At 48.5% G+C, this 27,657-nt stretch overlaps 9 protein-coding genes and 1 non-coding gene across 10 annotated transcripts; 7 read left to right on the top strand and 3 right to left on the bottom strand.

Moving 5' to 3' along the window:
* Nucleotides 1-74: 74 nt before the first annotated feature.
* Nucleotides 75-1,792, bottom strand: TrAtP1_013183 (uncharacterized protein; the record flags this gene model as incomplete). The annotated part of the gene is made up of 2 exons (XM_014088790.2): nucleotides 75-1,415; nucleotides 1,487-1,792. 2 exons carry the CDS (start codon nucleotides 1,790-1,792, stop codon nucleotides 75-77), a joined length of 1,647 nt encoding a protein of 548 aa, XP_013944265.2.
* A 1,917-nt stretch (nucleotides 1,793-3,709) lies between these two features.
* Nucleotides 3,710-4,770, top strand: TrAtP1_013182 (uncharacterized protein; the record flags this gene model as incomplete). Its single annotated transcript, XM_066115820.1, has 3 exons — nucleotides 3,710-3,781; nucleotides 3,849-3,888; nucleotides 3,953-4,770. 3 exons carry the CDS (start codon nucleotides 3,710-3,712, stop codon nucleotides 4,768-4,770), a joined length of 930 nt encoding a protein of 309 aa, XP_065971920.1.
* Nucleotides 4,771-5,064: 294 nt separating this feature from the next.
* TrAtP1_013181 (uncharacterized protein) lies at nucleotides 5,065-6,661 on the top strand (the record flags this gene model as incomplete). Its single annotated transcript, XM_014088789.2, has 3 exons — nucleotides 5,065-5,073; nucleotides 5,154-6,017; nucleotides 6,080-6,661. 3 exons carry the CDS (start codon nucleotides 5,065-5,067, stop codon nucleotides 6,659-6,661), a joined length of 1,455 nt encoding a protein of 484 aa, XP_013944264.2.
* A 1,067-nt stretch (nucleotides 6,662-7,728) lies between these two features.
* On the top strand, nucleotides 7,729-8,701 carry TrAtP1_013180 (uncharacterized protein; the record flags this gene model as incomplete). Its single annotated transcript, XM_066115819.1, has 2 exons — nucleotides 7,729-8,092; nucleotides 8,154-8,701. 2 exons carry the CDS (start codon nucleotides 7,729-7,731, stop codon nucleotides 8,699-8,701), a joined length of 912 nt encoding a protein of 303 aa, XP_065971919.1.
* A 205-nt stretch (nucleotides 8,702-8,906) lies between these two features.
* TrAtP1_013179 (uncharacterized protein) lies at nucleotides 8,907-10,827 on the top strand (the record flags this gene model as incomplete). The annotated part of the gene is made up of 2 exons (XM_014088788.2): nucleotides 8,907-9,218; nucleotides 9,277-10,827. 2 exons carry the CDS (start codon nucleotides 8,907-8,909, stop codon nucleotides 10,825-10,827), a joined length of 1,863 nt encoding a protein of 620 aa, XP_013944263.2.
* Nucleotides 10,828-11,060: 233 nt separating this feature from the next.
* TrAtP1_013178 (uncharacterized protein) lies at nucleotides 11,061-12,491 on the top strand (the record flags this gene model as incomplete). Its single annotated transcript, XM_066115818.1, has 1 exon — nucleotides 11,061-12,491. The coding sequence occupies one exon, from the start codon at nucleotides 11,061-11,063 to the stop codon at nucleotides 12,489-12,491; it is 1,431 nt and encodes a 476-aa protein (XP_065971918.1).
* Nucleotides 12,492-13,204: 713 nt separating this feature from the next.
* TrAtP1_013177 (uncharacterized protein) lies at nucleotides 13,205-16,205 on the bottom strand. The gene is made up of 2 exons (XM_014088307.2): nucleotides 15,764-16,205; nucleotides 13,205-15,676 (listed from the first exon to the last, which is right to left on the bottom strand). Exons 1-2 carry the CDS (start codon nucleotides 15,849-15,851, stop codon nucleotides 13,554-13,556), a joined length of 2,211 nt encoding a protein of 736 aa, XP_013943782.1. The 5' UTR covers nucleotides 15,852-16,205; the 3' UTR covers nucleotides 13,205-13,553.
* A 4,145-nt stretch (nucleotides 16,206-20,350) lies between these two features.
* TrAtP1_013176 (uncharacterized protein) lies at nucleotides 20,351-23,071 on the top strand. Its single transcript, XM_066115817.1, has 4 exons — nucleotides 20,351-21,077; nucleotides 21,141-21,253; nucleotides 21,315-21,972; nucleotides 22,033-23,071. The coding sequence occupies exons 1-4, from the start codon at nucleotides 20,949-20,951 to the stop codon at nucleotides 22,966-22,968; spliced, it is 1,836 nt and encodes a 611-aa protein (XP_065971917.1). The 5' UTR covers nucleotides 20,351-20,948; the 3' UTR covers nucleotides 22,969-23,071.
* A 275-nt stretch (nucleotides 23,072-23,346) lies between these two features.
* On the bottom strand, nucleotides 23,347-24,250 carry TrAtP1_013175 (uncharacterized protein). The gene is made up of 3 exons (XM_014088786.2): nucleotides 23,890-24,250; nucleotides 23,749-23,834; nucleotides 23,347-23,694 (listed from the first exon to the last, which is right to left on the bottom strand). Exons 1-3 carry the CDS (start codon nucleotides 24,206-24,208, stop codon nucleotides 23,647-23,649), a joined length of 453 nt encoding a protein of 150 aa, XP_013944261.2. The 5' UTR covers nucleotides 24,209-24,250; the 3' UTR covers nucleotides 23,347-23,646.
* Nucleotides 24,251-27,512: 3,262 nt separating this feature from the next.
* TrAtP1_013174 lies at nucleotides 27,513-27,593 on the top strand. The gene has a single exon. It is a non-coding gene; the product is annotated as a tRNA-Ser (tRNA).
* Nucleotides 27,594-27,657: the final 64 nt, after the last annotated feature.

The raw sequence follows: 27,657 nt of genomic DNA, 5'->3' as shown, positions 1-27,657 counted from the left end.
TTCTCGGCTTTTCAAACTTTTCAACTATTTACACGCCCAAAAGGCAATACAGCACCGAAGAGCCATCTGATGGCTCACGCTGGCCTACTCCAAATTTGATCCAGCCAACGGCTGCAATCACAAGACTTTTTGACCACCTCTCCCACCTCCTCTGCCCTGCGAAGACTGATCCTCCAATCCTTCTGCTTTAGCTGGAGATGGTCCGTTAGCCCATCATTTGTAAAGATTTCGACGTGTCGCGATCCAATAATTTCCGACTTGTCAGACTGAGCCTCTAACCAGGTTCCGTCCGAACACGGTATCCAATACACCCATTTGGTGGTATCCGGTCCTTCATTTTCTGACCCCTTCTCAAATATTATGTCATCCTCTCCCATCTCCGTGTCTTGAGCGGCATTGGCGCCAATCGTACTTGCAAGTGCTCGGGCGGCGGGGATAATAAGCGGCTGGCCATTGACTGTGACCGCAACGATGCAGCAGTCGTAGAGGTCGAACCTCGTCTCACTTGAGCCGAGCAGCCAAGATACACTCACCAGCAAGACGTCGCCGAGAACGGCCTTGAAATTGAGTGTCGGTTGTGTCTTGTCACCACAAAGGCTCTCGACTGGGAACTTGTCTGTGGTTGGAACTGCGAGGAAGAGCTCCATCGACTCAAACGACAACAGGTCTTGCCCATACGAGTAGCCACCCCGAGGATGAAAGTGCATCTCATATTTTGCTAGGCCGAGTACTAATCGCTGAATATGCTCCTTGTCAGCCCCTGGAAGGTCATTGAGAGATTCTCTTCTTGGTCGAAACGCAGGAACTGGCTTCATTTCCTCTGCAAAGTGGAAGAATATGGACCGAGCCAATGTCCAAAACAACTGGCATGCCATCCAATGCTTTGTCAATTTGTCGTTTTGTATATATAGAACCAGCCAGTTGGCAGCGAGGGAGGCAACGCAAGATAACGCAATCAATATCCAGCCAAGCTTCCATATCAGGCCTTGCCGAGGATTCACTGGAGTACCAAGAAGCACCCTTCTATATCCCCCAGGGTTGTCCGCAGTCGGTAGTTCTCCCTCAAGTATATCGGCAACATCCGCAGCGGCGTCTCTAACAGGAATTGCCCTCAAAGCATTTCGTCTCAGCATAACTACCGCCACAAAGAAGCAAACAGCCCATGGAACTATAGTCAGTATTGCTACAGAAAGTTTGCCATGCCTAAAATAAAGGAGATACAGGTCGAAAATCTTTAGCAATGTTACTGAGAGGCCGATCCAGTTGCCCCAGGTCGTGCCGGCGCTCATATACGGATCCCGCAAGAAGCGATAGACAGAGAGAGTCTGCCCCTTTTCGCATTTCGGAATACTGGATAATACCTGCTTCGTGAGGCCATCAAACTGTGTGACCTCCTCTTCTTTGCCCTTGCGAGCCTAAGAAAGGGTAAGAGACTACATGCATGTCAAGCGACAAGGGATGTTGCCAATACCTGTCTTTTGCTTACAATTCCTAGAGCCCTGGCGCGGTTCTTTCTTCTTTTGGACCGTCTGTTGACATTCGAAGTCAACCCGATTGCAGCATCTATAGTTGGGTCTCGCAATAAAAAGTCTTCACGCAGCCAGCCAGGGGCAGCAGCGGCTAGACACGTCTTCATGGCCGCCAACGAGCCAACAGTGGTGGTGGATGCCCACGCCAGTCCAACAGGCCCTCTATTTCCCATGACCAGCTCTTTGGACATGTCAGGAAACCCCACGGCGGCACAGGACGTGAAAATGAGTCCAAGAACTTGGGCGACGGGTAGGGAAGCCATGGCTGGAGTAGGAAGCGATGTCCCGCAACGCCTGTCCAAGATGCCAATTGATGTGAATTGTTTTCCATGTTGGGAATTGGAATTGAAAATATCTATATAGCCTCCAACTTTTGCCTTTATAGCTGATCAACTCTGTGGCTCTAGTGCAACTCAGTCCAAAAGGCTTCAAGCTGTAGCTGAGCGTGGAGAGTACATGTATAAGCCAACATCGATGGCCTCATGGGTAAGTCGATCTACTAGATCTAATGAGGCGCTGACTAGGAATGCAAATTATCGACCTTGAAGGTGATGCATTCACTGTTACTGTACATGACTGGCCGTGAGCTGAAATCTTAGCAAGAAAACAACAAAGCCGCTTACGTCAATGTTCACAGCTTTGTCTCTTGGCAACAACCTCAAAGTAAATCAGGTAGTGGCATTGTGCAGTCCAAACTAGATGGATTTTAGGGTCATGGTTGTTGGAGAGCAATTTCTCGCTACAAGGTAAGAGAAACTTTTTATTTTAAAGTATACTAACTGGTCATGTTCTTAAAATAGCTTGGACTGGGACTGAGTCTTTGACGAATGACAATATTTTTTGAACCTCTTGAAAGAACGCAGCTGAAAGAATGCAGTTGCGGTTTTACTTCAAGCCAAGAAGCTCAATCGTCAAAGCGTGTCGTCTTGAACAGCTTCATGTCGCTCTCATCTCAAATTTTTACTGCCCAAGTTTAGCTACTCGCGCTGGCTCGAGCCATTCTTCAGCAAGGCCTTAGTAACACATGCAATGTATCGAAATCTTGAGTTGGCGGTGTCATGTCGATGATGTCCCTGGCTGGAAACACATCATTACTGGGCCCATCTGCCGAATTTGGCATACGGGGTATCATGATAGAAGAGTTACAGATAAGAGAAACACATTAATACCAATCACTAGCAGATCAAAGGATAAAGGGGTACGGTCGCTTTGTTCTCAAAGGGAAAGACTGAAAGAATGGGCCAAACAGAGGATACAATGCATCTTGGGCAATCTAATTCTCACTTGAAAGATCTATTTGCTTGATGAGTAGCTATTCAAATACAAATACGTACTCAATCACAATTTTGAGACAGCCTGTACTCTCCAGGCCTCAAAAGCTTGATAGATCTGGTGGAAGATTGGCCGTGTATCACATGTTGATATAACTTGGCGATCGGACCTGCCTCATTATTTCCTAACAAACTCCGAACAGCAAAATTCAAAAATTTCTTTGAATCACATTATTGCTTTATTCACTCATTGAATCGTGCCTACGTATTCCAGCTGCGATAAGCAGGCTGCTTTCTATAATAGACAGCCCTCATGGTCTTTTATATGGCCAGCTGCCAGCACTGCCAAACCAAACACCCATAGACGTGTCTGCCAGCTGGTCAACATTTTCTCTCTCATTGGCTATTCCTTATTTACTTCTTCTTTTACGAGTTTCGTGGTGTTTATGTTGTTCACTTCAGGCGCGTCTTGTTGCCACGGTTCAGGCAAAGACTACACGCTTTTTCGCCTTCACTTTGCACTTTTGTCCAACGTCGCAACCTCAAACAATCACGCTCGCTTTGCAGTTGTTCTCAACATTTTTTCTTAGTTGTTGTCCGCAATATCCCTTTGTCTCTCTTGTTTTCACCTTTCAGGATATCTCCGTCGGAGTTGAACGCTGTTACAAAGAGCTGTCCTTTGACCCAGCTCTTGTATTCATTCACCCGCTGTCTCTTCTCCTGCCTTGACATTATCGCGCATAAATGGTGTGAGCAATCCATGAGCTCTCTTCCGAACGAAAATTACAGATACTGATCAATCATTGTAGCCAATTTTCGCCTCATTCTCGTAAGCTTGGCTCTCCAACAAAGTCAGAACCTTCAATATTTCCTCCTCGGGGCTTCTCGCCTCAAAAGAAAGTTGCTACCATGCCATACGATAGCGGCGCCGATACTGTTTTCAACCCAGCGGGGGGATCCTTTGCCTTTGATATCTGGTCTGTTTAAGAAGCCAAGACCAGAGCAAACCTTTGGAGCTCCGTTCGGCAAGTCTGATGGACACTCTCAGGGAGCAGCTACTCAGCAGGAAGGGGGTTTGGATGGCGACTGTAAGTTTCACACCATCAGATAGCCACACTCTCAATGTCACAGAAAAGACTCACATTGTTGTAGCGACTCAAGGACCGGCTCGTCGAGCTCGCGTGGCCCATTTGCCACGGCCTCCAAACGCAGAAGCAGAAGATGATTGTTCACCTCTATTTCCCGACTCCACCGAGCAAGACGTTGCCCAGGAACTTCTTACTCCCGAGACATTTAATTATTGGAAGGCAGACAATTCTTTGGCATCGGGAAAGCCTCTTCCTATTAATCTTCCGGAAAGTCGTAGCGGCATTCAAGGGATGAAGTCCACCACGCCCGCTACAGCCAAAGGGCCAACACCTGAATGGGAAGACCTGAGCCTAGGCATCCAATGGATCATCCTTCTGCGCCTTTCTGAAAAGCACTCGTTTAGTGTAGCTGTATTCAATCACCTCAAGCTTCACAGGACCCAGATTCACAACTTTGTTACCACCTACATTGACCTCTGCGATGAATGGCACGGATGGGAATGGGCTGCCGTCCAACAGTCAGCCCTTCACACGGTTAAGACGGACATGGAAGGCCCATCGCTTGTCGAGTGGCTACATGAGAACCGCCCACCACAGCCCGTCGATCAAATCACCGAAGAAGATGCGCAAATGGGCCTTCAATTCCTCAGTGGCCGTGGAGTCTTCAACCACAAAATCGATTTCGACGACTGGGTAAAGGACAAGGAGCTAAAATGCTTTGTCCATGTTCAAATCGAAAAGCCGTTCCTAGAAGACGCCACGGATCTCTTAATCGTGCAAAGAGCTGCGGCAACCAAGCTGCTGTCTCCACATCATTTAGAGCAGGCGCTTAAAGATCAAGTCATCAATATACGTAGCAATGAACACAATGCTCACGCCTAGGGCGCGATGAGCAACGACGCCTTCCTTGGAACGTTTAAAGATGTCATTCCCTTTGGAAATATCTGTTGCTGCAAGCCTGTGGAGCTTTCAAGCCAAGCCCAGACCGTTCTGCACACAATCTCAGCAAACCTTCGGATTGACACGCCAATCCCGGCTCCAGCCTCGCAATACGAAAGCGAGCATATAAGGGGCGAGACTTTCAAGTCCTTGAAGAACTTGATCCCTGAACTGAAGCCCCAGTATGTGTCAGGAATACTGACCAAAACTCGATGGGAACATGATAATGAATATCCTATGGAGCAGGTCAGTTGTTTTCAGCCATTGAAGTGCTTTGGTCTTTGCGAGGCGTAAAGTTGAGAGAGCTAATGTTGACGCTTTTGCAGGTGGCCAATTACGATCTTACTGGCTATACGGCAGAGATGCAGTACATCCCTGAAGGACAAGTGTACAAGAAATCTTCTCGCGCTCCTACTTCTCTGCGAAGCATTGCTGGAAAGTCGACTCAGGCTTCCGGCCATTTTACCGGCCAAAAGTTTGATCTCTCTGAGGGTCAGCCGGTGCGCCATCAGACTGAAAGGTATGAGAACCATTCTTCCCTCTGCTTCGACAAGTCCAAATACCACAGCCCCGCGGCATTTGCTGCTGCGCTCGCAGGCAAACGCAATGCATCAAAGCCTCGGGTCGGAGCTGCTCAATCACGCTTCATGACGAGCAATGACAAGGGACAACTCATGGTTGGCATGGCGGCAGATGCTTCTTCAGCGGCTGGACAGGCCTCTCAGAACCCAAGGCCTACTGGACTGCCTGCTGAAGGAGTATTCCGCACCCAATTGGAGGTGTCCAGACGAGCAATGGAAGAGCTCGCGAGTATTCCAGATCTGAGATCCGCAGAGGACTTTGGGGCCCAAGACGCTACCTCTGCGTTGGAAAGAAACCAGCGAGCACGACGACCTAGTGCCCGTGCTCGTGAATCTTTGCAAATTGCTTTGGAAATGGCGCAAAGTACTGAAATAACTCCTGACAAGTCTAGAGGGAAAAAAGCTCAATGTTCGAGACCCAGCAGAAAGCAAGCAGATCAAGCCGAAGATGAGGGAGAAATGGGAGGCGAAGACGACGGCAAAAGCTCCCATTTCGGGTCGTGGCCGGCGCAAGAAACCAGGGTCGAAGCCCCGGCGGCAGCAGCAGAATTAATTGGATTCTGCATCCGGCAAGGGAACGACCTGGTTCACCTGAACAACCCCAGGCTGGTAAGTATTTCCCATCTGTTTCAAGCCATTGGTATATTCGAGGTTATTTAACATTGTCACAGCCGTCATGGCCAGGTCTCGTGCACAAAGCCCCTACTCCGGAAGTTGGCTCAAAACATCAACTGGTCTTTGAAGAGCCGGGTCATTCTGGATCGGAGACTTCAACCACCGTTGGTGCGCAGCCGGGACGACCTAGAAAGCGGCAAAAGGGGAGATCGGATAAGATCTTCGGACTGCTCAAGACCCAGGAGCTCAACTCGTGCCCGCCTCCAGTTTCCGCAATTCACTGTGCTTGGTCGGCAGAGGTTGCTGAATTTGCTGTCGTGGCCGAACAGGCGTACTATGCGCTGAGAGCCGATCACATCAACCCCGCCGCGCAAGTCCCAGAGCATCTTCAGATGAGTCTAGGCGAGATTCAAGCGACTCTCATGTCGAAAGAGGCTGAGTATAGACGGGCTGAGGCCATGCTCCAGGGAGTCAATGGACCGTCTGCCAGGAGAGCCGAGCTCGCTGGTGTTGCTGACTCGGCGACGTTTGCAATCTATGCTACAAAGGCTTCTTTTGCTCTCACGGGGTCTGAGGGCATTCCAACGTCTTGCCATGTTCAAGGGGCTGGCACTGCTTTACCAATGCAGCCGCAGTAGCCAGCCGCTTGAAGATGTTAACTTTGCTTGTTTTATCGCATCTCTTGCTTTCAGATGACGGCAGCCTGAGCAGCGAGATCTTTTTTATTTACTTTTTGCAACTACCTCATTCTGTTTTTCTGTTCTGTTTTGTTCTAATAACTGATATCGATCATGTTTACGGCCCTCTGGATAGCACGTCGAGGCATGCGCGTAAAGAAGAGTCGTATATCGGAGGCCCTGTTTTTTTGTTTTCAGGGCGATGAAAAGAAAATTAGTTATAAGTGGTATATGTTCAGTTCGTTGTGGTACAGCTTGGTATGTTTTTACGTCAGGATGGACGATTCGGAGGTGGTATTTGCTTTTAATGTCTCTGTCACAAGCCACATCACGGCGAGCGCGCGCATATAGTACGTGCTTTATGTTAGAGTTGTTTGTAGCAATATTATAGACGTGTATTGTTAAATTACTACATGTACTTGAAGAGATGACTGGTCGAATAAATGCTGAGTGAACATGGCGCTTTGTGTCCAGTGAAATATTACCGGCGTAGGTAGTACACAATTTCACCTCAGAGTGATGGAAATCAAGTGAGGCAACACACCGCATTACACAACCGGAGATTATAATGCAGTACCAACAATTTAAATGATAATATAGTCGCAGTAATATGCTATCAAACAAAAGATGCTTTCTTTATGCTATTGTATCGACGTGTGTTCGCGGTCTGCGGCAGGTGCCATGCTACATGACAAATGCACGTGCCCTGCCTTATCCATCTTTCTCCTTGTTCTCCTGCTCTTTGTTTTCTTTTTTTTCTTTGTGTACTCAGCCTCATCATTAAAAAAAGAACGCTCTCACCGCCTTTCGTGCTCGATTTCTTTTCTTCCTTGTGTCATCTTCAACTCGCCCTTCGTATTCTTTCCGATTTCTTGCATCTGCACTGCGATATCTGCTTCATCTCCTTCCCATCATCGAGGGACTTGAGGCCACAATTTCAGAGCTTCGCATCAATAAAGAATCTGCTACTCTTTGCAAACACAATTTTTATTCTATTACAGTTTAAATTCACCCCTCACCAGAATAGAATGTCAGATACACCAAGTCCACCGCTGGAAGATGTTGTGCGAGAGACTGATGACCAAGCCGAACTCGAGGATGTCGTCGAAGATGAGGAGCAGAAAAAGATCGACAATCAAGCGCAAGAAGCACCGGTAGCAAAGAAGAGAAAACAGGATATGAAGTTCCAAGAATGGCTTGAGAAGAACCAGAAAGAAGTCCTTGCGGCCTCGAAGGCGGACATGGGCAGCCGTTTGGAGCGCCTGGAGAAGATACCGGTCGACAAGCTACTCAGAGGCAGTTCTGAGAGAATTATTGCGAGTCCCCGCGAATACCAGATCGATCTGTACGAGCGAGCAAAAAACGAGAACACGATTGTGGTCCTTGACACAGGTATGGCGACGCGACTCTCGATCTCCTGATGAGCGCAGCACTCACGATTGACGGTGTATAGGCACTGGGAAAACACTAATCGCTGCACTTCTTCTACGGAGAGTCCTTGAAGTCGAGATAGAGAATCGTGAAAAGGGCTACACGCCCAAGTCTGCCTTCTTCATCGTGGAAAAGGTGGCGTTGTGTTTCCAGCAGTATGCTGTGCTAACCAGCAATCTCGAGTTTCCAATTGGCAAAATCTTTGGCGACATGAACGGCGATATCGGGGATCCAGAGTTTTGGCGTCAGCAATTTTCAGAAAACATGGCATTCGTATGTACCGCGCAGACATTGCTCAGCATGTTCGGCGCTGGATTCATTTCCATGGACCGAGTCAACTTGCTTGTCTTCGATGAGGCGCATCATACCAAAAAGAATCACGCGTACGCCCGAATCATGGAGTATTATCCTCGTTGGGAGAATGAGCGTCCTCGTATACTCGGTATGACGGCATCCCCGGTGGACACATCAAAAGGAGATGTTCGCATCGCTGCTATGGACTTGGAAGAAATGCTCTGTGGTAAAATCGCCACAATCTCGGACGAAGCCATGGGGGGGGCTCCGGGATAATCGAGATGAAACAGAGCGTACCGAATGTTACGAGAAACTGGAGGATCCCGAACACTCAAAGACAAATCTGTGGGAGGAGATTTCTCGCTGTATCGGTAGGAATCCGCAGTTCAAAGCGCATCTTAGCTTTACAAAAGAGGCATCCTCAGTCTTGGGTACATGGTGCGCCGACCGTTACTGGCAACTCCTAACAACAAACGACGAAATGGTCAAAATTGAGGCAAAGACTGGACGTGACACTCTAGACCTTGATGTTTTAGACAGCGATGAGGCCATAGCGGCTGTTAGTCGAGCGAGAGACATTATACGAGACCACCAGTTTGAACCAATAACCAATAACTGGTCAGACCTATCACCAAAGGTCAAAACACTCCATCAAATCCTTGGCAATGCCTTCAGTCAGCGGCTCTCGAAAAGGTGCATTGTGTTTGTGGAACAAAGAACGACTGCATTCCTGTTGGCAGATTTGTTCAAACAGCCAGGAATGAGTATCCCAGGAATGAGAACAGCCTACATGGTAAGAATTTCTGCCTCTTTTGCTCTTTAGCTTTTATTGACATATCTTGCTTTCTTAGATTGGTTCCAACGCCACCTCAGGTGCCGCAAACATGTCCCTCAAGGACCAGGTCGTGTCTCTTCAAAAGTTCAAACGCGGCGAATTCAACTGTCTTTTTGCCACCTCCGTGGCGGAGGAAGGAATCGATGTGCCAGAATGCGACGTTATCGTCCGATTTGACCTCTGCGTATCAGCCATCCAATATATTCAGTCCAAAGGCAGAGCTCGACAAAGCTCGTTCCTCTACGTCACCCTGGTAGAAAGCAAAAACATACACCATCATCGAAAGTTCCAGCAAGCGAAATCAGCTGCCTTTGAGTTACAACGCTTTTGTCGTGCTTTACCCGAAGATCGTAAAGTGGAAGACTTTGATGTCAGGCCTGAGGTATTGCAAAGCTGCGAGACTATTATTGCCACCGAGTCGGGTGGTGGCCTAAAGCTTGTCGACAGCTTGGCATGTTTGGCAAAGTACACATCATCTTTATCCCGGGATGGACTACAAAAAATAGAATACGTTGTCAAGTCCGACAAGAAACAATTCATTGCGAGCGTTGTCTTACCAGATGGATCTCCTATCAAGACTATTCAAGGAATATCACAACGAACCAAACAGCTAGCAAGGTGTTCAGCTGCCTTTGAAGCCTGCAGGATCTTGATTGAAAAGGGATACATCGATAAACATCTCCGGCCGGCTTTTGCCAAGAAATTGCCTGTAATACGAAATGCGAGATTAGCGCTTTCAGCAGACAAGATGTCAGAGTATGAAATGCTAGTCAAACCCAGGTTCTGGTCACTTTGTCTCGGCCCTGAGATTCCTACCGCCCTGTATCAGACTACCATATCTCTCAGCCAACAAGCAGCTCTCGGGTACCCATCTCGGCCCCTGATTCTTCTGACAAGAAATCCACTGCCTGATATACCAAGCGCTCCTTTATTTTTCGACAGTGGTCAAACGTCTACTGTACGACTTTCACATTCAAAGCCTTCCCTTGAAGTAACGGCTGAGGAAATAAGGGCACTATCCCGCTTCACACTTAGGCTCTTTGCTCATGTTTTTAGCAAGCAATATGAGGCTGAACCACGGGAGCTTCCATATTTTATTGCTCCTTGTAGTGTTTCCGGAAGCCAAAACATTGAAGACGGATCAAATATCGACTGGGAGGTTGTGAAACACGTTGCAGCAACTGAGCGTCTTGAGTGGTCAAATGCTCCAAAAGAGTTCTTCAAGGACAAACTTGCCATAGATGCATGGGACGGATCACGTAAATTCATCTTGGCTGGGATCAACGAACAGCTGAAGCCATCTGATCCGACTCCAGCTGGTGTTCCTCAACCAAAGAGCCAAGCGTATAAAAAGGTTGAGCAGAACATCAAAGAGTACAGCACCAGTCTTTCCTTGCAGTCGAGAAAGCGAAGAAATTGGAGTGATGAGCAGCCAGTCGTCAACGCTGAACTTCTTTCGATAAGACGAAACTTTTTAGACGAGTACTTTATCGGTGACGAGGCGGACAACACTTGCTACGTGATTCTTGAGCCGCTTGTGGTATCTCCTGTGAGTATTGCTTCATAAAGTCACAATTTCTCCCAATTCTAATTAGTTATATGCAGCTGCCGATTGACATTGTCTTCATGGCCTTGCTTTTGCCTGTGGTAATGTACAGGATCGACTCTGTTTTGATCGCCTCGGAGGTATGCTCATTAGTTGACCTGGCCATTCGCCCTGAACTTGCTCTAGAAGCAATCACCAAGGACAGTTTCAATACCGAAGAGCACGGTGAAGACCAGGTCGATTTTCAGCCCGGCATGGGTAAGAATTACGAACGCCTGGAATTTCTTGGCGACACTTTCTTAAAGATGGCTACAACCATTTCTGTGTACACGCTCTACCCCCACGAAAACGAGTTCGAGTATCATGTAAAGCGGATGTTGATGCTGAACAACAAAAATTTGTTTACTCATGCCATAGAGAAGAAGTTGCCGGGCTATATTCGTACTAGAGCATTTGACCGTCGAACATGGTATCCCAGCGATCTCAGGTTGAAAAAGGGCAAAGCAACCAAAGCAAAGGCCAGACGGCATTGCCTATCACACAAATCGATTGCAGACGTTTGCGAAGCGCTCATTGGAGCAGCGTACTTGACAGGCAAGAGCAACAATAGCATGGACATGGCGGTAAAGGCAGTCACAGCCATGGTCAGCTCGGAAAACCACACCATGATTAACTTTAGCGACTACCGTGCAAGATATACGACTCCGGAATGGCACACCTATGAGCCAAATGCGGCGCAGCGCAACATGGTGGAACGCATTGCTGAGATCATAGGCTACCGCTTCCAGTGCGCGCCTCTTCTGCGCAGCGCCTTTAAGCACTCATCGTACGTATACGAAGAAAAAATCAGGCGCGACTACCAACAACTTGAGTTTCTGGGAGATGCTTTGATAGACATGGTCGTGGTCGACTTTTTATATACCCGATTCCCCGAAGCGGATCCAAAATGGCTGACAGAACACAAGATGGCCATGGTGTCGAATCAGTTCTTGGGATTTCTCTGCGTTAAGCTCGGCCTTAGCAAGCACCTAATGCTTGCTACATCCTCTCTCCACAGCTTGATCAGGGAGTATACAGCCGAGGCCAAGGAAGCTGAGGAAAAAGCCAAGGGCTGCCGGAAGCCGCATGGCAATAAAGCTGCAGCTGGCTCGGATAAAGGTGCCTCAGCTGAGGCCCCGAGTGTGACGCTGGATTTTTGGGCTGAGATTCAACAGCCGCCAAAAGCTCTGGCAGACGTCGTCGAAGCTCTTGTGGGTGCCATGTTTGTCGACTCGGGATACTCCTTCTCCGTGGTGCAAGACTTCTTTGCCAAGTTCATACAGCCCTATTTCGAGGACATGTCGCTGCTCTCGTCATTCGCTTCCAATCACCCAGTCACCGTCCTAATTCATGCCTTGCAAGAAGACTACCGCTGTACGCAGTGGAAGCTTCACATGGCCAGCGTGCCGCCCTCCACAGACGACGCGGGAGTAGCAATCTTAGCCGAGAGCGAGCTTCTCTGCGCGCTAATGATACACGGCAACGTGATTGCCCATGCCACGTCGACAAAGAGCGGCGTGACTGCCAAGTTGACGGTTGCGAAACTAGCGCTGAAGAAGCTGGAATCTATCCAGGACGCGAACCATTTTAGGACGGAGATGGGGTGTGATTGTGGCGGTGGTGGTTCTGCGGCCCCTTTGAACTAGGCTATTGGGTTATTGGGTTATTGTTCAGGGGAAGAGGGGAGCAATTCAATAGCATCGCTGAGACGAATAAGCACACCTTGTGTTGCCGTTATCCTTCCTTGACTCGTACTCGTTCTTTGTCTCATTGCAGTAGTTGCTTCAAAAGAAGCGTGCATTGGAGACTTTTTTTCTCTCTTTTCGCGTCGATGGTTTACAAGAATCCACTCACGATCCCCTCTCCACTTCCCTGCATATCTCCCTCCATCTTCAATGCTACGAAAGAAACAAGGCGAGGCTTTTTAACGTCTTGATTGGCTCGGAGGAGATTGCGAATCTGAGGGTGTGCGCTTTTCTAGGACCAGCTGACGAGATCTATTGAAAACGGGGTCGATGGGCTAGTTTGCGAACTAATGCCCGGTGGTAGTGGTTAGTTGCAGGAGAAAATCTAGGGGTGGGAGGAGAGAGGTTTCCATTCAGCTCCTCGGGGCTGAAACATGTTTTCTGGCTCTTCATGAACTGTGTTTGTCTTTTTTACTCTTCTTTCGCCGCTCAATCGAAACTATCATCGGTCTCTTCAAGGGCTTTCCTTGCAATGGAGAGTTGGAGCGGGTCTCGTAGATAACGCAATAGTGCCGTATCCCATCATAGATTAGATGACTCACTAAACAGAATTGCTAGAATTCCCTTTGATGGCAGTCCATTCATCTCACATGTTATCGTAGCAGTAAGAAATTGGTGCCACGTGGGCGCGCGCTCGTGTTTTAGTTTGATGAAGACTCTAATTATGCGTATGTCTTTGATCCTGGCCAATAGCCCATACAAGTATCCAACAGTCTGATCCTGGATAGAACAAAAGAAAATATTAAACAAAAAGAAGGCTACCTAAAAACCCGTGCTCTCATTATATGCAACTCCGCTGCTGCTTGCAGCGTAAAATGTGTTTTCCAAAATCCACCCACGTCAAATCAACAACGCCTTGCTAATAACAAAGGAAAAATTTCCATGTAAATGGTGGTCCTCCTCCATCAGGATAGTAATAATAGTTACAGTAAAAAAAAATATCTCCAGTTCTTCCGGTTCTCATCAACTCGTCGTGGCAGTAGTAGTGTTGACCTCGCCGCTTTCACTACTGGAAGACTTGCTTCTCCGTCCCGCAGGGGAAGCATCAAGCCGCTGTCTCCTCTTGATATCCTTGCGGAGTTTTGCAATTGCTTTCATGTCTGTTAATGGGCCTTTTGTGCTCAGAGAGCCAGCGGCGGCAGATGTTCTGCCCCTTACCAGAGCAGTGAGTAGCTGTAATGTTCGGTCTTCAGGAACCTCATCGGAGTCCAAGGAGGTTTCAATATCTGAATCTGAATCGTAATCGTAACCGAGGGCCAGTAGTCGTTCGCGTTGAGTAAAGGGCCTTGAAGAGGTTTGGCGCGGCTCGGGAGAAGTTACAGCCAGTCCGATGACAGATGATTCATCATCGCCCATTTCAGATACATCTGTTGAAGTGGCAGGCATTTCTGGCCATTTGGGTATGGCGAGGCTCTCCGAGCCGTCGAATAGCCCTGGTAGACTCTTGCCGTCATCGCCGAAACCCTGAGCTCTGAACAAGAGTGCTTCACCATCCCGACCAGTTTGCCGTTGCTCGATGCAAAAGGAGTCGGCATCCGAGTCGGATATACTGGTAGCGTCATAGCTACTTATACTGAGGCCTCCATACCTATGACTTGGTGACAGTGGGCTAAAAGGAGGCTGCTCTTCTGATGGCGTAGCAGGGGAGATGAAAATAGATTCGCCGCCGGAATCTTCTTCTGCGCCAGTTCGATCGGGAGCAATAGAGCTATCACCGCCTCGGGATCGAAGGTTGCGAGAAGAGCCACCCATGAACTTCATTTCATTGAATAGAGAATTATGAGGTATGTCAATGGAGGTATCCGCCGTGCAGACGCTGCGGCCGCCAGTCAGCTGCTGACCGGAGTAGTCAGATGGGGCATAGGACGAAATGGATCCCCGTCTTCCGAATGTCCGGATAGAAGGTTGCTTTTCAGAATCGTCTATTTGAAGATTACCAGTGCTGCCAAAAGAAAATGAGGGCGCATATTCTGAGGCTGATGAGCTTGCATTCTCCCAGGTTGATTTGGTCGGATGTAGATAGTCTCCTGCGTATCTGTTGAAACGACTCCAGTCATTGTCCACTCTATGGCGGAAACTGTGCAGTTGGTTTGGAGAGGTGGGTGTTTTGCAACGCTGCTGGTACATTTGTCTAGATCGATCGAAATGAGGAGGCAAAAGAGAGTTGTTGAGATTTTCTCGCGCCGAGCGAACTGATCCGGGCAAACTATACTGCCTAGGCTTGTAGCGAGGGACGCCAGGTGGCGAAGCGGAGCGAGGGTCATCGTACAGCGTGTTGCTCTCATCTCGCATATAACTACCATCTGCTGTCCTCGGAGCCTGCTGTGGCGTAGGTGCTCGGCTGCCAGTTATAGATATTTGGCCATAGGACATCTTCGATTGGGGGCGATAATCATGAAGCTCATTGGCTTCAAAAAAGCTTTCCGCTGCAGGGCTAACTCTTCCCCTAGACCCAGGGCGGCTCATGATAGATGTTTGCCGGGAGGATGGACGGCCGTTGAATCCGGCCGCAGAAATAGAGTTGGCTCTGGGATACTCAAGCTCTGTTTGCCCCTTGAAGACGTGCTTGGAAGAACTGGCAGTGGATACGCTGCCATGTGGACGATATAGGAGCGTCGAGCCAGAAAGAGAGGAATAAACGGCACAAGATCTTGGGCTTGGCAAGGTCTCGACCATATTCCTGTCAGCGACATCTTCGCCATAATCACGAGTGCCGGACGCCTGGATTCTTGACTTGAAATTAGAAGGCTTTATGTCCCCCTGAGCATCTAGAATATCAACAAAAGCTGATGAGCGTCTGCGAGGAAGAGGGAAGTTCAATGACACCGGGGTGAGCTGTTCGACATTGTGGCGGCTCTTGGGCCGTTGGTGGTCGCCAAATCCCGGAATAGGGTCTAGCTTTAGATATGTTATAGAATCTTTCGGGTTGCGTCCGGTAGGTTTGAGTTGAAACTGGGAGTTTGTGCTGTTGGAATCTTTTGGGTTTGTACCGGGACGTGCTTCGCTAATGCCCACAATTCTCGGCTTGAGCAGTCGTTGCGATGGGTCCGGCGTCCTCGTTCCGCTTTCACGACTAGTAATGATTCCTGTATGGCTATTAGATGTCTGTCTAACGGCTTGCGATGTTTCCAACAGGAAAATGGAAGAGCAAATAAGACATATGAGAGACAAACCTCGGGCTTGCGCAGAAGCAGTCTGGCTTTTCTGCTCAGACGACGTATCAACCTGGGGTCGTTTGTTCAAGAAATTGAGTAGACCCATGGCGGCGACACTCTGGTATTGGCCAGCTAAGCCATACGGCAAGTAAATAGACACCAACTATTCAGCTCAGAGAATTCCCGTTCTATCTGCTGTAGTAGCAGCTTCAAGTAGTCGACGGGACAGGCCAATGCGACTGCTCTCTCGGATGGCTGGATCGAATGAAATGGATTGATGCCCCGGCAGGTAAACAGATCTTGAGCGCTGGAATCGCAATGCAGGTATTATTAGTAGGTATAAAAGAAGAAACAGAAGAATGCAGCGAGAATATTAGAGAATGGGAAAGAAAAGACAGAATATGAAGAAGAAAGAGAAAAGAGCGAGGCCGGTCTAGAGATATCTGGGGGAAGAGACTAACAAGTAAGCCCGTGGACTGGTATAAAAGATTTGCCTAGGCTCTCGCACGCACCCCACGGGTGTGTATGGTAGGGGGTGCAGCCAAGTTGGAGAGTCGTACAGAATCATAGTCCCAGCTGGTGGTTTAGGAAAAAGCCACACGGGTATGGAATGGGCTCTGACCCGCCCGAATATCCGCCTTGCGTGGCCGCCATTCATGAAGAGGCCCAGCACTGATTGCTCTTGGCTCCGGCGAAATCCGCTGGTGCTCGCGCTCTGTGCTAGAGGAAAGAAGTAGTACTCGGCGGATTGGCCAATAGTCGGACGCCGTAGTTGGAAGCCAGATGCTGGGAACGGATACTAAGTAGATGCTGCTTCTACATGAGTACAATTAGGAATTGCAGCTATGGGACGCAGTGAAACGCAAAGGTTGTACCTGTGTGTGTGCTATCGAGATTTGGCTCCGAGAGATGCCACACCATCGCCGTCACCATGAAGAAAAGCCATTGAGTGACAGACACAACCCTCATCCACTTGGGAACTGCACATGCTCCGTAGATGGCCAGCGTCGATAAGCCGGCAGCCGGCTAGTAAGCCGCAGAGGAACTGAACTGTGAGCGCCCAAGCTAGGAGCTGCTAGCAGTAATGGTCGGAACGGTGGTGATGATGGTGGCATCGTCACGATGCGAAGAGCCCAAGAGCGTAACCGAGATCGGCAAGGATGTGGCCAGCAAATCCGGGCCGACAAGGACGTGAGCGAGCAGCTGAGAGATCCCAAGAAAAGTGACCGATGATGGAGACAGGGGTACTGACTGGATGCAGCACAGTATGTGGCGTTTGGTGGATGGAGCCAGGTTAGGTGAAGAAGAGAAGAAGAAGAGAGAAAATGTCGCCCAGACAAGGGTCTGCCCAGTCCTAAGGAGCTGGCAATGACACAATGACAGCACGAGAGCTGCGAGGCGCTGTGGGTGCCTTTCTGGGGCCTGGCTCTAGCGGTGCTAGTGCCCTGCAGCCCCTCGTAGCGCCTCGTAGCGCCTCGTAGCCCCATAGCTTCAGCTGCTAATGAACCCTGCGGACAACGTCGTCCCCTGTCAAAGGACCACACCCCCTTGTCCCGTAATCTTGGGTACGAGATTGAGACTGAGATTGAGATCCAGCCGGATGTCTGTCGGATGAGGCGATATCTATCCGTATACAAGTAAGCATGGAGTATCTCTTTTTTGCTCTCATGAATGGTACGGAACATGTAGCTAATAATACATTGATCCATTTCGTATTGAGTGGCATTTGATCTTTTCATCAATGCATTTACAAGTAATCGCCTTCAGCTCCAGCTCCAGCTCCATCTCTCATCGCTCAGACAGGTCTACCAAATAGATCGCCCGCAAGGTAGAATCTTTGATTAGTCTGACACACTGTAGATTCTCTCATGTCTTGGTTCCATCCATGTTTACTGCTAAGCCCTCGAGCTGTCAACCATCTGCCAATGCCCTAAAAACGCCGCCTACGAAGCACCAGAATCCGGGGCATTTTAGCATTCGACGGCGCTGAAAGTCATTGGGCGGGGCACGTCGATCTCAACTGCACCTGAGCTAACTCTGGAAACTTTCGGTAGCTCCAATCCCACTCCCGCAAAAGAAAAGCATCAATTGACCAGCTGGGCCATCATCATAGCTTGGATCTCTAGAGCCCCTTTCTGTGGCGTCTACTAAATCAGCTGTCAAAATTTAGACAAACCGCATCCATCCCGACCCGACGGCGCACAGAGGTTTGTCCTGTCTCTATTCAGGCTGCTCGATGGGCGTCACTGACGCGACAGGCACAGAACACGGGATTGGAATCAAAGCTTGCTTGCGGGAAGACGGCATAGCCGATACTACTACAAAGAATTGAGAGTCTCTAGTTTGGCGACAAAGTCCAAAAACAGCGACCAAGGCTATCGATGTCGTCGTTTGCTCATCGGCCGATCCGTGATGGCATAAATCCGACAAACAACTGCATCCGTCTATCCAATTACGATGCAAGTAATCACAAGGAATCAGCTCCGCACATCTACCCGTCAGACGTGTGACAAGCAACCCTTGCAAATGAGATTTCTAGCTTGGATTCTTGCGAGTAATGCGAGTAATGCTGCGTCTGTTTGCCGGCCGTGACGGTAGACAGCGAACAGAAGCGGTACAACTCGGCAAGCTACAATTCGCCATGTACAGGGGCCAATGATACGATATCCCTTCCCTTATGCTAAACAAATATGCAAGGAAACGGCAGAATAAGCTTCGACGTACGTTCAATCGGACGCGGTGACTCTTCAAAGAGGAGGAGAGATGCAGGCCACGGGCCACGGGCCAATGCATTCTTTCGGGAATTTGAGAAACATTACTGGCTGGATTGGTCAGATCTTCGCTTTACACAGTGGTTCTCGTGCAAGCCAGAGTCGAGGACAGTGGCTATAGCGAGTACTGGCAGTAAGAGGCCGCTTGAGAAACTATCAATGCTGTGCGTCCAACGACGCACAGACTAGATAGAAATCTTGAGCCGCTCCCGGCCGTCATTAAAGTTTACAGCGAGCTAACAAAGACAAAGCACAGGGACTACAAGCATGAAGCAGTTGCCGACCTTGGCTGTACCAATTCCCCGCAAGGATCATCTAGCGGTTGTTATACCCACGAAGCCGGGCGGACCTGTGTACGACCATTATTTGGTACTAGGATTGCCCTACTATTGCAAATACTGAGCACAACTGCTGATGTCCGTCGTTATACCCCTGGCCAAGGCGTGGCATCTCTCCCCCAAACATGAGGCTTTCTTGGCGACGCTCGTTTTGTCATGTGTGCAAAGTTTGAGCTGTGCTTGTACGACCTAGCAACATGACTCGCCATCCCGCCTCATACGGTATAAAACTCACAAATAGCAAGAATCACGGCCGCAAGAATGGAAATACGGGTAGCTTCAAGCATGTTTGTCAGGTACCATGTGGCTACTCTGTACCTGCGTAGGGTCCTTCGCACGGACAGCGGAAGTGCGAGTAATAATAGCTGGCAGATGAGCCTAATTCCACAATCCCTGTGAATGGAGCTGTCACATTTCGCTAAAATCGCATCAATTTTTATCGGTTGATACCAGCGTTTTATTGGACTGTTCATCACCAAGATCCACGTCACGATCGCCATTACATCCCGAGCAAGCGTCAAGATCGGGAACTGAGGCCAACAGTGGGTCGGTCTAGCAAACCGACTTTTGTTTTTGCTTTTCTTTTGTCTTGGCTACTAGTACGGAGTACATACATCTACGCATCATTTGACACCAAAACTATGATATAGGAAGAATAACAGCTTACCAGGGGTGATTGTCACTGCGTAATTAGCAGGCGGCAGCGTGCAGAAGCGCCTTGTGTTATCACTTGCTCCTTTACACCGGGAACATTATCCTGACCCGCGCTCCTAGCTGTTTGTTGCCTCTAGCCTCGCACGATAGGCCTGGTATGAGGGTCGCTGCAACTAAGAAGACAGAAGTTGTTTAATCAGCACTCTTTACTAAGTCGACAGCTATCAGCCCGGGGCGGTATTGGATATCCGTGCATTGAGAGATTGTTCCTGGCGCGGCACATTGAGTCGCGATTACTTCGTCCACTGTACAAGCATCTCGCGACTGTCTTCAAATTTTTCAAAATGAACAACGCTCGAGCTGAGGCTTGGCTAATTCCGAAAGCAAGGGAGCAGCCTCAAATTTTTTCTAGAACCCAGGGAATCCCTCCCTCGGGCAGCATTTGTCATTCGAGTCTAGGGTATGACACTAATAGTTCCTGCTATCGGATATGAATACGATAGTTACACCAAAATTAACGCCATCACGTTGCCATCACTGTGATAGTCAGTTCATACAATAGAGAAGGCAAGGCTGTGATCGACCAGCGAAAATTACCACCTATTTCATGTGTCACATGCGCAGGCGTGGGTGGATTTTGCCTTTATTCGACAGACTAGCTGCAATCGCCAATCCCAAGCAAGACACTTGTCTCACTCCGATGGCTATGATTCGATGGTGCCCCTGCTTCTCAATATCAGCTTGACGGTGAGGCTCTCATCTACCGGTTCCTGAGGGCTGAGCCATGTGCTGGCCCCAGAAACTTGTGATATGTTTCGTAGACCATATGATCGGGGTCCTGAGTCGCCATTGTGTTCCTTGCAGGGCGATAAGATTGTGACCGCTACATATCCACAATCTGGGGAATGGGGAAGCACCATTTCTGGCACTAAGTTCCTGTCATTTACCCATCCGCTATGAATCGCTATTTGGCACCATATTCAGATGGCGCAATTTAGACACCGAATCCGTATTGAAATTTGGTGCCCGTGACCTGACTTCAAGCGTGATACAGAGAAACGCCGTGGTGTTCGAGCGACAAGTCGAATTTCCTTGCTACAAGGCAAAGCTGCACTGGGACTAATGTTTCCAAGCACGGCAGACATCTCGTTTTATTTAATTTCTTTTCATTTACGGCACTTCAAGATTAGCGACTGGAAACGTGATGCGAATAGGTGCCCATGTTTGCGGCTGCCGATGTCTATTGCGATGTGATGAGCGGCTAAACGGGTCTATATTTTTGCGGCTTAGACGCAGGGCACGCAATTGTCCGCCTCTGAGCGATCCGCGTTCAAGCCCCTCTGCGCGTCACGTTGGGACGGAGTCATTTTGGTTTATTTGATTCACTTTGTCTGGCCGTTTTGAATTGCTAAATGAATTAGTTGTTACCTAGTCGACATCATGTTATCGGCTGCCGTGCTCTTAAGCGGCCTCGCCGGCGTGGCGGTCGCGCAGTTCCCTCCACAGCCAGACGGCGTCACTGTGCTTAGATCCAAGTTCCACGAGAATGTCACCATTTCCTTCAAGGAGGTCTGTCGCGCGCTTTCGCTTTTTCTTTTGATGCTGTTATGCTAACCAGTAGAGATGAAATAGCCCGGAATTTGCGAGACAACTCCCGGCGTCAAATCGTACGCGGGTCATGTCCACCTTCCTCCCGGGCTGCTTGAGGATGCAGACGGCGAGCCTCAACACTATCCCGTCAACACGTAAGTCACGCTCAATAAGAGAATTAATCATTTTCTGTGCTATCTGACATAAGATCATCAGATTCTTCTGGTTCTTCGAGGCCCGCAAGAACCCCTCTACCGCTCCACTGGCTATCTGGCTCAATGGAGGGCCCGGCTCTTCATCCATGTACGGCATCTTCATGGAAAATGGCCCTTGTTTCGTGAATGATGACTCCAAGTCAACCATGCTCAATCCCTGGAGCTGGAACAATGAGGTCAATATGCTGTACATCGACGAGCCCACCCAGGTTGGCTTCTCCTACGACATCCCAACCAACTGCACAGCCAACCTCTCGGGCGATGGGCTTGACATCAAACCCGCAGACTTCTCGCAAGGATTACCAAATCTGAACTTGACTTCCATGATTGGCACATTTAGCAGCCAGAAGCAGTCCCACACAACCAACAGCACCGCTCAAGCCGCCCACGCCTTGTGGCACTTTGCGCAAACCTGGTTTTCCGAGTTTCCTCACTACAAGCCCAGCGACGATCGCATCAGCATCTGGGCAGAAAGTTACGGCGGCCACTACGGCCCAGGCTTCATGCGATTTTTCCAACAGCAGAACGAGAAGATTGCCAATGGCACGATTGCCGATGAACACGCTCATTTCGTTCATTTGGACACCCTTGGCATTGTCAATGGTTGGCTGGACTCTCTTATTCAGGAGGAGTCATACATTGACTTTCCATACAAGAATGCAAGTATACAGTAGTACCCAGATTAAGCATGTGCTAACCACGTTGTCCACTCCACTTAGACTTATGGTATCCAAGTCTTCAACCAGTCCATCTACAAGGAATTGAAGCACAACTTTACCAAGCCCAACGGCTGCAAGGAGCAAATAGAGAGATGTCAGCAGAGCTTCAGTTTCTTTGACGTATCCACCGTCAACGCTCGTAGAGTCAACCTTGTCAACCCCTGTGACGATGTGAAGGACTGGTGTTATTCACCAGCCGCAAAGGTTTACTTTGAGCTTGACCGCAGCTGGCTTGACATTGGTCATACTCTCAATGACCCCTACCCGCCGAACCATATGTTTGGTTTTCTGACAGAAGAGAGTGTTCTCGGTGCCATTGGATCTCCAGTAAACTTCAGTGTCCATTCTACCGCTGTGAGCAGTAGCTTTGCCAGTTCATACGACGAGTTCCAGGGAGGATTCCTCGAAGCGGTGGGCTATCTTCTCGACCATGGCATCAAGGTCCACATGATGTACGGCGATCGTGACTACGCATGTAACTGGATCGGTGGCGAGAAGGCTTCCTTGGCAGTGCCTTACTCACACAGCGAGGAGTTTGCACGCGCCGGCTATGCACCCTTTCTGACGGCAAAGGGCGTAGCTGGCTTGACCCGCCAGTATGGTAACTATAGCTTCTCCAGAGTTTTCCAAGCGGGTCACATGGTCCCGGCGTACCAGCCAGAGGCTGCCTACGAGATCTTCATGCGCGCTACATTTAATCGAGATATCCCAACGGGGCTGCAGCCAGTGAAGGATGACTTGTCAACTGATGGGCCGAGCGACACTTGGCACGTTGTGAACGAGCCGCCGAAACAGCCGGCGCCAAAGTGCTACATCTTGGCTCCTCAGAGCTGCTTGCCCAAGATATGGAAGAAGGTGATGAATGGTACAGCTCAGATCAGAGATTGGATCGTGGACGACTATGATGCGGAAGATGAGTTTTCAGATGAGTTGTAGATGCTTTGATCAGACCCATGTCTAGCACTTGTGTCAATTATTAATAAGTACTTGGGTAGCATACTATGTATCATGAATAATAATATCCATAGATTGAGCAGAGTATTTTGGGCAAAGCAAAGGGAAGAAACGAAGAAACGAAACAAAAAGCACTAAAAAGCCTCGGCCACTTTGTTGCGGATACGCAATAGTGCTATTCTGCCAAGGGCATGTTCCGATTGGTGATGCCAACCAACAGGCTTTCGAATCCGCAAAAGCAAAATCAGTGAAAGGAGGATCGTTCTAACACAACGCGAAAGACTAGGGTTATGAGGATAGTAGAGAAGCAGGCCGATTCAGCTTATGCTCTGAGGATATGAGCAGGTGAGTGTGCTCAACTTTAACAACGGAGGAGGGTCGGTATTTCCAGACCTGGAGTATGCCAGGCAAAAAGATTATAATGTCTAAATTAACGTGTATCAACAAAAGGTGCATATCGAAACGAAGCCATTCATTAGTCCCTCATCCGCCTTCCCTTCCATACCACCATGCCCAATCAGCAGATCCTATGGCCGGCGCAGAATTTGTTATTGATAGTACAGTACAAGGGCTCAATGTACAAGGCCCATAGGGCCTATTCATCAGGATACTCCCAAATGAGAGTATTTGACCGGATCTTGGTCGAATCCTACGGTACGCTTAATTTCTGGAGCCGACGGGGTCAGTGCAGAGAAGGGCTTGGCCAAGCTGAATATACAGTTAGTATCCCGGATCGATGGATATAGTGAGGGCACAACTTACAATTGGGACGGCACAGCACTTGGGCTCTTTACCGATTGAGGCGCAGATGCCGCTAAAAGTCTTGCAGTTGCTGGGTCCGCGAGGAGCTGTTCCGCGGCATTAGAGAATGGTTGTCGACGCAGGGGAACATGTAGCACTTACGGACGACGCAGTTAAGGTCAGCGACTCCCAGCACATCAACATCGCAGCATTGCGGGTTGGTGTAGAGCAGGCCAGGGGGGCAGAAGGGAGCGGGCTGGCGATGAGCGACGCCGTTGCCGTTGCTGTCCACGGAGGGAGCGGCGAAGGCGGTGGCGAGGAAGAGAGTGGCGACGGCGAAGAACTGCATTTTGGCGTTGTTTATTGGTGAAGAAGAAGAAGAGAGTGACTGGTTCTTTAGCGAGTGAATGAGTGGGTTGAACTGGCTTTGTGAGGATGAGAGGGTGAGAGAAGATGGACAAACTTGGGGCGAGGATTGCATCCCTATTTATCTCCCTCAATGGCATTATGGTAATCAGGTTATCCCCTCTGTGTTTCCTGAAATACAACACTCCGCGTCGTTGGCGATAGTACTCCGGGGCGAAGGGCTGTTCCAACTCATTTCTCTCCCTGCATAAAAAGGGTAGCACCAACGCCATGAAGCCGATACTACCAATTGGCAGCTCCGGTCTACCCGCCTCCCTGCATGCGACCGGTGAGTGGACTATTGGATGTTCTTTGAGCCCCTTGCGCTTTGTGTTGCATAAAAAGAGATTGGATGAAATGAATAGTGGTACTGTCTTGCATTATCTCGTGGTAATTTTCATTTGCTCGTGGGGGCTATAGTAAGGCGTTTATTTGGCCCTTGCAATACGAGTAAGAATTTTGGGCTGATTTACGATTCTATTCTTCTCCTCTTCTACAAGGTTTGTGAATTGTTAATATTTGATATTGGATGATTTGGCTATTGCAGGGATCGTAATGGGGTAAATCGAGATGCAATTCGGCGCAACTAACAACTACCGATAGCCGCTACTACAACCAACACATAATTTGCCTTTTTACTCTCCTTGCTTTTTGAGAAGAGCACGGAACAACAATATCAATCAGGGGGGAGGCGAAAAAGATGTATTCACGTGTGTGCAGGCAATGGACAGGATGTAGCACTTTTTGCGTGGGTGGATGCGAGGGAGTACAACAGAGGGTCTTGGGCTGCAGGGCTGCGATAGTCGTGAATTGAGAATTGTCAGGTGGTTGTCAGAGTGCAACTATGCAGGGCGGTTATTTATTATCGTCTTGGCTTTATTTATGTTATGAAGGCGGTGGATATTGTCGGATGGGGGCTGAAGCAGGATGAAAGGTGCTGGGTGGCCCTTGGCTACATGATGGTTTACAAAGATTGTCTATGATGTCAATTGAGGCAGATATACTAGCTAGATTAGATGCCATCTCCTGTATATAGATAGATCCGCTAGTAAACGCAATGTGAATTAAGTGATTGACGAGTGTGGGCTACCATTCACGTAGATGACTGCAACTGTTGCAATGCTGTATGCACAACTACAGACATGTCCAGGATTAGAGACTAAGACGTAGATGTGAGTAAAAACAACTTGAGCCTGGTTGCCAGTTCTCTATCTGTTTTTGTGTCTCTTGCAACTAACCCAGGCTCCGGGATCTTGGATGACGACTCTGTCTTTGCACCCAAGTCTTATTCTCCTTCCTCATTTAATTTCTTCATCTTCAAAGTTTTTTTTTTTATTCAAGCCCATGTTCAATCGTGTCTTTCAATATGTTTCTTCTGCCACCGTCACTCGTCCTCCTCTCCTCTCCCAGAGTCTAGGCATCGAGATTTGCAGCTTCAGCCGCACATGTCTTACATGCAGCCCCTGTCTCTGCCGTCAAAATCCAACCTCTTTCACCCAATCAGACAACAGAGCGTGACACAACTCTGATGGAATCTGGTTTAGCAGCACGCGGCACGCAGGTCCAGGGCCTTGCATGTCTCTCCCTCGCCTTGTTTGTGGCGCCGTGTTTAATTAGACTTTTTGCTTGTGCGATGCATCCAAGATCCGCGATTGGGTAGCTGTCAGCCGTCAAATGATCGGAACAGCGGCTTCCGGGAAGAAAAGGAAATGGCCCCGCTTGGCAAAAGTTGAAGTCGGCCCAGAAACCTGTTTTTTGTAAGTATTTTTAAACGCGCGATAGAACTTTGCAATTACCGAGCTGCATGATGCTGGTCGTACAGCGGGATGCAGGGGGGGATTACGTGGCTGTCAAGTAATAGTATTTTACTACTACAATACCTATATACTCGTTTTTGCACAATGTTTGATTACTGCAGGATGTATAGTATTGACTGGCACTACTTGAAACTCCCTACATTATGTTATTTACTGCCTTTCTATGGCCTCCAGGCTTGTGGCGTATTGGCAAGCATCAGCCTCGATGCAAGGGGTCTTTATAGCAGGCATCAGGAGTCATATTTCTGGTTACAATTAGTAATAGTATCACATGCTCCTATAGCAGGCTGTAGTATTGTAGTTCAACTTCGTTATTTCTTTGCTCATGTATGTCCGCAGCCTAGAATACAAGGTAGGATTGGTGGCTGTCTATTTGTGGCCTTGGTTCCCTAGAACACACTCTTCCAAGTAAGCGATCAATGCTTCCATTCGATCACGTACAAAATTGGAAGAAAACGGATCCCATGAGGTTGCGTGCTATTGTCAATGTAAAGCTCTTCGTCTCCTTCCAGGATGATAAAATCGCCAATTTGACACTGCACTACTGAGTCGACATATTGTTGCGGGGCAATCGGCCTTTTGATAGTACATTTAGTTTTACACTCTTGTGCTTCTGCTTCGTGTATTTCTTCATGATTAATAATGCCGTGTTTAGGCCGTTGTATAACGATAGCAAAACAAATTCGATTTTTTATAGCCAAGAGTCCCCAGTTTTGAAGCCAAATGACTTGGAAGTTTTGTTCGCTGATAATGAATCTTTTTTCATCAGCCAATGTATCTAATATCTATTTCTTTAAATTGTAAGCGTAAAGTTTTTACTATTATTGAATTCTTCTCATACGTACCATATCTTTATGTTTATGAAGGAAAAGACTTTCCAGAGAGGGCTGGGTAGCAATAGCAGTTCAGAAAGCTTGGCAGTTGGCAGTCTCTTCAAGTCGCACCTATTGGGTGCATATTCCATGTCCTCCGAGGAGCATACAAGCTATTCAGCGAGTTTGCGGATGTTGCTCAAAGCCGCGCCAGGAGTCCCGCCAAAGTCGATATTTGCTGGCTGAAGCACGCGCATGGCCAAGAGTTTGTGGTTTCGGAGCCCGAGGTGCTGTGCTCTGGATAAATAGTGCTCAGAATGACTCTGCATTTGGTGCCAACCATTCATCAGTTCAGCACTGGATGGCCTGTTGTCAGCGCCTGTGGCACTTGAAACGAGGATGCGACAAGGCTTTGAGCGCTTTCTGCCCAAGGTGTAGTCATTTGTGCGTGAAGAGCAACATGCACCTAAGGATTGCCTTGAATGTGACTTGAAGTACATGGATTAGTATCATTGGGGATGCAAAAAACTAAGGTGCATATCTTTAAAATACAGAGTATGCATCAATTGCGAGTGAAAAAAGAAGATATTGATCAAAGATCTAAAATAACAACTACGACGATACAAGAATCAAGAAAATAATTACGAATTGTTTGTTCGATGCGCAGGGTAGGTTGGAGTCGTCGCGCTGTAGAATTAGGCTAGAGTCTTACTAATATAGTCGTGACTTGCTATGCATCAGATATGCAAAAGGCAAGGTGCCAGAGTGGTTAATGGGTATGACTCGAAATCATATGGCTTCGGCCGCACAGGTTCGAATCCTGTTCTTGTCGCATACTTTTTTTGCTCTTATTTTTTCATCATCGCGACGTATAAGTCGTGAGACATGAATTCTTT

The sequence above is a fragment of the Trichoderma atroviride genome, chromosome 7 (genome assembly GCF_020647795.1).
Source record: "Trichoderma atroviride chromosome 7, complete sequence".
NCBI lineage: Eukaryota > Fungi > Ascomycota > Sordariomycetes > Hypocreales > Hypocreaceae > Trichoderma > Trichoderma atroviride.
Note: the sequence above shows the minus strand (reverse complement) of the source record. Positions and strands in the feature narration are given on the sequence as shown.